This window comes from Neophocaena asiaeorientalis, unplaced genomic scaffold (genome assembly GCF_003031525.2).
Source record: "Neophocaena asiaeorientalis asiaeorientalis breed wild unplaced genomic scaffold, Neophocaena_asiaeorientalis_V1.1 scaffold473, whole genome shotgun sequence".
NCBI lineage: Eukaryota > Metazoa > Chordata > Mammalia > Artiodactyla > Phocoenidae > Neophocaena > Neophocaena asiaeorientalis.
In genome coordinates, this window is record NW_020174935.1 from 913,828 (window position 1) to 922,640 (window position 8,813).

Sequence of the window (8,813 nt, forward strand, 5' to 3'; positions counted from 1 at the left end):
TGCTGTACTCGGTGTCCTCCAAACACAGTACATGCAGCCATGCCTCTGAGCCTTCACACAAGCTGTGCCTTCTGCCTGGCACAAACTCCTCTTCATCAGTGAAGGCCCCAGTTCAAACAACCTCCCTTCCAGGAAGTCTTCCCTAACCACCCTCTCCTCCTTGCCCCTCAGAATTGCTATTCCCTCATCTGGGCTCCCCCAGCCCCTCTTCCCTTCTCTGGCCCAAGGCCTCACCCTCCTGCCTCCAGAAACTCCCTCTGGGGTCGTCACGGCACCTGCCACCACACACAGGCAAGAAACACAGCTACGCATGCTTTGCAGGATAAGGAGAGGCCCGTGCTCGTGCGTGCCCTAAACTCACCCAGACCCACAGTCACAACTGGACATAGACAGCTCCCTCAACCCTGGTGGCCCATCTCCCACCAGGCCCCTGGCATGGGCCCTGCCCCCCACCGGAACCCAGGCCCTTCCAGGCCAAAGGGCCCACCAAGGCCGAGGACACCCCGATGTGCACCCCGTGAGCAGTGCAGGCTGCACCTTCACACCTGCGCACGCACCTGAGCAGGGCTCCAGCAGCAGCTGCTCCGGGGAGTCCCCAGCAGGACTCCCCACATGCTTGGGCTTCACCAGCCGCAGCTGGTCCAGGGCTCGCTTCTTCAGCTGGGGAACGGGTAGGGAAAGAGGGGCACCTGAGAGCTCAGCTCCATCCCACCCTCAGGGAGAGAGGGCCCCGCTGCCACTACTGTCCAGGCTCATGGGTCAGCACAAGAGCCCCCTCCCCACCAGGCTTTCCCCTGCCCCCACCCGGCCCAGCACAGCCCCCGAGGCAGGAAAGGGCAACCATCACTAGGGACCAAGGGAAGCAAGACTGTCAGACCCAGTTAGAGCTAGAGGAGCCTTAGGTCTGCCCCCACTTTAGAGACTGAAAAACCGAGGTCCAGAATAAGACATTAAGAGACAAACTCTGGGATCTCTTCCAATGAATTAGCAATGTGACCTTGGGTAGATAGATTACAGAAACCAATATGGACAGCATTAATTATACCAATAGCTGACAGGTGTTGAAAGCCTACAACGTGACAGACACTAACTAGATCCCACGTGCACGAACCCAAGAGGCAGGCAGCATAATCCCCCCATTTTACAGATGAGGAAACAGAGCCTCAAGGGAGGGTCCCGTGGTTGTCCAAGGTCACAGGCTGAGAAGGAGCAGAGCAGGGATGCAAATCTGGGTGGCCTGGCTCCAGAGCCCAGGCTCTCCACCTTCTCTCTAGCACTGTGGGCTCTTGAGACCGCTTTAACCTCTCTGAGCCTCACTCAGCCCAGGCGCACAGTGGGGGCCATCACCCAGCCCAGCCCTGGTCCAGGGATTAGAGAAGGGGTGTGACTGTTGTTCCGTTAAGTGCTCACCACGTGCCACACATGCTCCTGGGCAGCGGGGCACACTACCTCACCTCCCCCTCTCAACTACCCAGACGGGAGCCCTGTTGTTCTCTTTGCTGGACACATCGGAGAGGATCAGCCAGTCTGGGTGGAGAAGAAACCAAGGAGCTCACCAAGAAGATGAGCCACCAAGCGTGGGTGGGGTCTCCTCCCCCAGCTCCCGGATAATGGAGCCTGTCCTCTCCCTTTTGGGGCCCCCCTCAGTACCCCTTCCCCAGGCCCTTGCCCTGCCCCCCCAGCCCTGCTTACATTACTGCGGGGCCCCCGGTGTCGGCTGGAGGGCAGGCATTTCTCCTGAACTTCTAGGAGCTGCTGGGCTCTGTGTAAGGGGGTCGTGTCACGCGTTTGTAGGGAGAAGGGGAGCCCCTCACCTTCTCTCCTCCAGTCCCCCATTCCTGTCCCAGAGGATGGCGAGGAACTGAAGGAGGGAGAAAGAGTCCCCCATCCCACTGCCAGCTCCCAGGGCTGCTGGAAGTGTCACCTCTGATAATTGGGCACAGTGCCCCGGTCCAGGTCCCGCAGCGTGAGGGGGTCAACCCGCGTGCAGAACCACTCCTGCCGCCGCTTGTACGCCGGGTCCACCAGCCGCAGGATCTCCTGGGCTTTCACGCACAGGGCATGGGGGTCGGTCCGCTCAGGCAGGGTGAGGTTGGCTCGAATGTAGAAGGGCTCGGCCCCCGGCCTCTTCACCCAGGCATCTAGGGCCTCATGGAAGGACTGGCAGGCTGGGCATGGACAGGCAGGGGGCAGCAAGGAGGACAAGGAGAGGGGAAAGTCAGGCATCAGCCTCAGAGAGGCCACAGATGTGGCCCTCTCGAGGCCTGAGCGGCCAGGACCCCACCTTCCCCCTTTTTTTTTTTTTTTAATATTTATTCATTTATTCGGCTGCGCCAGGTCTTAGTTGCAGCATGCGGGATCTTTAGTTGTGGCACGCAGATCCAGCTCCCCGAGCAGCAATCGAACCCAGGCCCGCTGCATTGGGAGCGAGGAGTCCCAGCCACTGGCCCACCAGGGAAGTCCCCACCTTCCCCTTCTTAAAGTGAGAGTCCAAGGCCCAGAGAGGGTGGGGAACTGGCCCAAAGCCACCAAGCCCACTCGGGACAGAACCAGGACCCGAACCCAGGTCTCTGGACTCCTATCCAGTGCTCTTTCACTGTAAGCTGTTTACTGAGAAGACAGAGGAAGGGCACAAGGACAACCGGCAAGAAGGCAGGGGCGTGGGAGGGAAGGGAACTGCCAGGGGTCAGGAGGCAGAGCATTCCCCTCTCAGGCCTTGGCTGTCCCACCCACACTATGGACCAGATGAGCCTTCTCTTGGGCCCTCAGTTCTGACCTTCTAGGACTCCCGAGTCCTCAGTCCCTCCCCCCAGGCCAGATTTACCCTTGAAGTCCATCAGAGGGAGTGTGGATGTCTGGTTCCAGGGCAAGGTTCTCTGCTGGGCCTCGCCTTCCAGGACTGCCCGCTCCAAGCCAGCAGCCTCTGCCCTTGGCTGGGAGAAAACCCAGGCAGGGAGGGAATTGAGTTTCCCAGGGCTTCCGGAGACAGCCCTGGGGCTGGAGGACATCGGGTGTGGGGGTGACCATGTCTCAAAATTCAGCTGCCCCCACCTCACAGGGTGGTGCCCAGTCAGACACTGCTCTTGGCAACTGCCCTCCTCACCCAGCCTGTCTCAGTCTGGTCTTTCCCACGTGTAAGGGTGGGGATGTGTCCAGGTTCTGTCAATCTGCCCCACCTCCCAGCCCCTGCCCAATCAGATTTCACTTGATGCTGGCTGAGGCGGGGCAACCAGCCGCTAGTCACTGAGCCCGCCTCAGCTTCGGCCAATCCGTAGAAACTCCGCCCAGTGACCTAGATCCACCAATCAGAGGGTACCCATCCCCAACCAAAGCACTGACTCCGCCCCCAGCTCAGAGGGGCGGGGCCTCACCTCTCTTGGTTCCACCCTGGCCGATCCTGGCCCAGAGAGCACCCTCCGAACGACAGCCCCAGACCAGCTGTCCCTGAGGAACGACAGGCCATCTAGGCCCTTGTCCTGGGGCTCAGGCCCCCCCGGGGGGCTCCAGCCAGACACTCGGATGGCCAGAGACCTGAGAAGAGAGAAAGGAGATGGGAATTAGCGTTCAGTATTTTGATTCAGTTCAACATTCTTGGAGAACCATAGTGATTCCCCAAGGATGCCATGACTCCCACCCCGGGCCACTGCACCTGCAGGGAATGCCCACCCCCTTCTTCTCTGCCTGGCAAATTCTGCTCATCCTTCAAAGCTCAGGTCAAAAGCGACCTCTCCCTCCCCAACCCCTGCACATGGTGAGGCGGAGCTTCCTGCTGAAGCCCCGCGTTTTTGTATTTTCCCATTTGTTGCCTCGCTCAGAAAGAACGCCCTGAGAATAAGCCTGCTGTTATGTTCAGCTTCAGATCCCTACCACCAAACACAGTGTCTGGCACATAGCAGATGACTAATATAAGCTTGTTACGCTCATAGTCTAGGGCGGGAGGTCCCTCCCAGGGCAAAAGATCAGAGATGGTTACTGCTGGCAGTGGGAGCACACAGGGGAGGGACTTCCGAGAGGAAGCAGCAGCTGGGCTACATACATCATGGTGAAAACTAGAAGCACTTCGGGACCCAACAGAGAGCACACGGCTCCAGGCTGAAGAGCTGGCGTGGGCAAAGGTGTGGAGGACAGGATACAGGATACAGTGTGGAAGAACTTAATAACAACAATAATAGTAGTAGCAGGAAACCCTGGGTGCTTCCCATGTGCCAGACACCGTGCTAAGCTCCTTGCCCTAATTAACTCCCAGAAAAGGCAAGCTGGAGCCAGCCTATGGAGGGCTCGGAATGAAGGCGCCTGGCCTTCCTCTCATGGGCAGTGAGTCACCAAACCCCCATCATGGCAGGGCTCTGCCTGTCCCCGGATGAGAAGTGGTGAGGCCCTGTGGCCAGACTAAGTGACAACTGACCACAGGTCTCCCCATGGGCCCCCACAGTTCTGGAGAAGAAGAGAGACCAGGGTCCATGGGTGTGCCCCAGCTGGAGAGGGGGCCCAGGAAGAACCCAAGCATTCACTCGCCTCCCCACCCACCCTGGCAGCTGCAGCCACAGGGCCACACTGCCCCCTGCTGCCAGCCCGGGGTGGGCAAGGCTGCAAAGACCTTAACCCAATCAGCACCCATGCAGGGGGGGAACCCTGGCCCTGGGGAGTCCGACTTGGCTCCTGCCCCCTCAGTCCAAACAGAGAGCCAGGCCCCAGGGGCTGGGGCTAGACATGGGTGCTAGAGGCATCAGGGCTGCTTTTACAGGCTCCTTCAGCCCCGGGACTGTCCTGGCCACATCAGTGTGGCACAGAAAGGCCTCAGCAGAGACAGGAGGCCTGAGGCCAGGCCTGGCTATGCTGTGCAATGGCCCGATGGCTGAAGCCACACAGTCCAGCTCCAACCCCAGCATTCGCTGTGGCCTAGCCTTGGACGAGTAAGCTGGCCACTTGATACTGTCCCCGCATCCCTAAAGCAAGGACGATGATGGCACCCGTCTCCCACTGTGGGTGTGAGGGTCAAATATAGAGATAATGCAGGTAGAGGTGGAAACCAGAGGGCTGCAGGGCCTTCCAACTAAATGGGTTGTGAAATTCACTGGGTCATGACCAGCACTGTTTTTTAATGGAATGGAATAGAAAACATAAGCCTGCCTCCCTTCAAGTAAATCCAACTATCTTCCTGTGACCCTTTTGTTTCAGGCACATGTACTGGGTTTCTCACGTGGAGGGCTGTGGTCAGAAGAGTTTGAGAAAAGGGGCATGGAGGGCACCAGCAGGAACTCTGGGGCCAGGCGGCCAGGTTGCTTGCCTCGTTCTCAGCAGTCCCACTTGCATCCACCTACCTCATTGTACAACTCAATGAGTTAAAACATGGGACATGGGACTTCCCCGGTGGCGCAGTGGTTAAGAATCCGCCCACCAGTGCAGGGGACACAGGTTCGATCCTTGGTCTGGGAAGATCCCACATGCCGCGGAACAACTAAGCCCGCGCACCACAACTACTGAGCCCGTGCTCTAGAGCCCGTGAGCCACAACTACTGAGACCGTGTGCCTAGAGCCCGTGTTCCGCAACAAGAGAAGCCACCACAATGAGAAGCCCGCACACCGCAACAAAGAGTAGCCCCCACTCGTCACAACTAGAGAGAGCCCGTGCACGGCAACAAATACCCAACGCAGCCAATCAATCAATCAATCAATCAATAAAATAAAATTACTTTAAAAAAAAAATGGGACGTTGTTGGAACAGTGCCCAGTGAATCTAAGTGCTCAATAATAGATATTCACTGTCATCAGGTGTGATTCAGGACTAGTCACCTCTCTGTGGCCCCATTTCCCCACCCATTTCAAACCCACAGACAACTGACCATCACAGCTTCCCCAGTCGAGGGCCCAGCAGGCAGCCCGCATCCAGGCCCTCCAGGACCGACCTGCTCACCACCCACCCCTGCCTAAGCATGCCCCCTCCCCTCCCTGTAATTCCAGGATCAGGGCAATTTCTCAGCCACCCCAGGTTTTCAGGCTTTTCTTGCCAATTCCTGCTGCTCTGAGACCCAGCTCAGGCATCTCCTCCTTCAGGACGCCCTTGCCCACCTCCCCAAGGGACCAAGTGACTTCTCTGAGCCTCCACAGCCCCAGGCTACTACCTGGCGGTTCATTGGGGGCAGGGTCCAGGCCAGGTCCCTCAGCCCCAGGCCTCAGCAGACAAGTGGGTTCGGAAGAGAAAGGAATGCGTACGGGGCAGGGGCTGCCTGCTCCAGCCTCTCAGGACTCCTGGGTCTCGGGCGGCACACTCTGATTGATCCCAACCCTGCCTGTGGGGGGTGGAAAGGATGGGGCCCCAGGACACTTCCCCAGTGTCAGGTCAGGAGTTGGGTCACAGGGGAATGGGGCCAAGTCCTTCACTCTGCCAGCCCTGAGCAGTGATGGGCTAAGTGGCCTGCATGAGTGTTGCCCCACCCCAGGGCACTGTGGGAAGATCCCTAGGCAGGCCAGGGACCTTTGAAGTTGACACTTAAGCATGTCACACAGATTGCCTCACTGAATCCTCCCGACAACCCCCAGGAGCCACCTGTTATTCCCCCCACATTAGAGAAGAGGGAAACTGAGGCCCTGGGGAAGTTATAACTTGACACGGGTTACACACGTGGTGAGTGGTGGAGTCAGGTGATGACCTATCCAAACCCTCCCTGTGCAAGGTCGGCCAGTGCTGGAGACCCAATGTCTACGTGACAAGCTCGGACAGGGGTGGCCCTGCCCGGGAGACAGCACCCCAATACTCTCCCAGTGCCCTCCCCATTCAGCACCTCACTTTCACTCTTTTTCTCCCTGTCCATCCATGTCCCCCATCCTGCCCTGCCCCAAGGCCCTGAGAGCCAAGAGGGGCAGGTGAGAGCAGAGGGCTGAAATGCCCAGAGCACAGTGGGCACTTAACACGGGTGCGAGGTTAAAGTAGCTTCGACGGGAGGAAGGGACAACAGAACCCCCAGCTCCACCACCAAGTGGCCATGGGACACATTCCTGACTCTGAGCCTCATTTTCCTCATCTGTATAATGGGGCTTGCAGGGCTACCCTGAGGGTTAAGCCACAGCAACACCAATAATAGTAGCTAAGAGCTAGCTTCCCGCTCACCGCGAGCCAGGCATTGTACTAAGCACTCTAGTAGGAGGACCAGAACCCCCAACAATGACCCCAGGGGACAGGCACTATTGTGAACCCATTTTACAGAGCAGGAAACTGAGGCACTGAGAAATTAAATGACTTGCCCAAGGCCCCACAGTAGCGAGTGACAGAGCCTGGACTTCAGCTGGCTCCCAAGTCTGTTCTTCCCCCTGTGCTCTGAGCTGTAACCCTGCCTCCAGCCCAGGACACATGCAAACAGCACTCGCCAGCCCGTTAGGGCACTCGAGTCCCTGACCTCCCATCGCTCCACCCCTTTCTCTCCCGGTCCACCTCAGTCTTCGTTCTTCCCCCATCTCCCTCCTCCCCAGGAACTTCGTGGGCAGCAGAGGTGGCCCCACGTGATCATGGGGCCCAGGTGGGGGCTGGGCCAGAACCTCCAGCTCCCTCTGCTGCATCCCAGCGCCCCCTGGACAGCAGCCAGGACCCCTGCTGCAGGCCTGAGCGGAGGAAGGGAGGAAGGGCTGAGGCAGGCAGGAAGGGAGGCGCCTCCGCCCCTTCCCCCAGAAGCACGTCCTGCACAGTGAGAAACAATGTCGCACTGGGCCCTGTGCCGGAGGGTGAGAGTGGGGGCAGGGGCCTGGCCAAGCTGCTTCCAGGAGGCAGGAGGCCCCTGGCTCTGCTGTGCCCTGATTTCTTGTGTGACCTGCACTCTGTGATCAGCATCCCCCGCATTCCAGCTCTGACACCAGCGCTTCCTATGCCCCCTCCAAAACCCAAATCTGATCAGGTCACTCTGCACCTTGGCCCTGGCACGTCCCAGCTGTGTGACCTCAGGCAAGTCAGTTAACCTCTCTGAGCCTCGGTTTCCTCTCCTACAAAACAGGGGTAATCATAATAATGCCTGAGGGAACGCTGTAAGGCAGCCAGCAGCCGGCCCTGCATTTAGTAACAGCTAAGCTCCCCCAGCCACAACCAGGTCTCCCAGGGTGCGCAAGCCAAAATCCACACTTCCCCATCCTGACTCACAAAGCCTGCCCTAGCCTTTCGCCTTTCCCCTCCCCCACCCTCACACTCCAGTCACCACCAAACTCCAGGTCCATCCCTGAACAGATTCTGTTCTCTCTTCTTCCGCGTCACCCAGCGGCACCCCCATGCCTGCTCCTGAGTTCAAAGGTCACATTCTCAGACCGGCCTCCTCCATCTCCTGCCCTCCTGAGATCACGGACGGTCTTGAGCAGGGAGACCACGCATCCACCGAAACGGACAGAGCACACGGCCTGCAGCACGCTCTGGGCCGAGGCGATTCATGACTTCAGTTGTGGGCCTGGGGCCAGCCCAGCTGCAGGGGCCCCACCCCACCCTCAGCGTGAACTTTGCTGGGAGGCTGAGTCCTGCTGGGAACCCCAAGCCGGGAGGACAGGCAAGCAGCGCGAGTAACAGCTACCATCTACCCACCACCCGCCTGGCAAAGTGGGGGGCTTTGCTGCCACGAGCCCTAAACCTCCGAACACCACCTGTGGAAGACATCACTGTGGCCCTTTAGCCAGTGAGCGAGCTGAGGCCCGGGGAGGTGAAGTGACCAGCCCAAGTCTCCCAGACGATAAGCAGTGGTGACAGGCATATGAATCCGACGTGTGACTCTATCTAAAGACCTTAATGGTGTGACAGCCGTGAGGCGAAGGCTCCGCCCCTGCTCGCCCCTCCCTGGGAACCC

General features: G+C 58.9%; 1 protein-coding gene across 1 annotated transcript in view; it reads right to left on the reverse strand.

Annotated features, from left to right (window-relative positions):
* CARD10 (caspase recruitment domain family member 10) overlaps nt 1-8,813 on the reverse strand; it is a 26,670-nt gene that overhangs the window by 2,803 nt on the left and 15,054 nt on the right. Inside the window, exons 13-17 of the mRNA XM_024761547.1 lie at nt 3,372-3,531; nt 2,825-2,933; nt 1,925-2,168; nt 1,693-1,762; nt 558-660 (exon numbers count right to left, since the gene is read on the reverse strand). Coding sequence (XP_024617315.1) covers nt 558-660; nt 1,693-1,762; nt 1,925-2,168; nt 2,825-2,933; nt 3,372-3,531 — 686 coding nt within the window. The remainder of the gene's footprint in view (nt 1-557; nt 661-1,692; nt 1,763-1,924; nt 2,169-2,824; nt 2,934-3,371; nt 3,532-8,813) is intronic.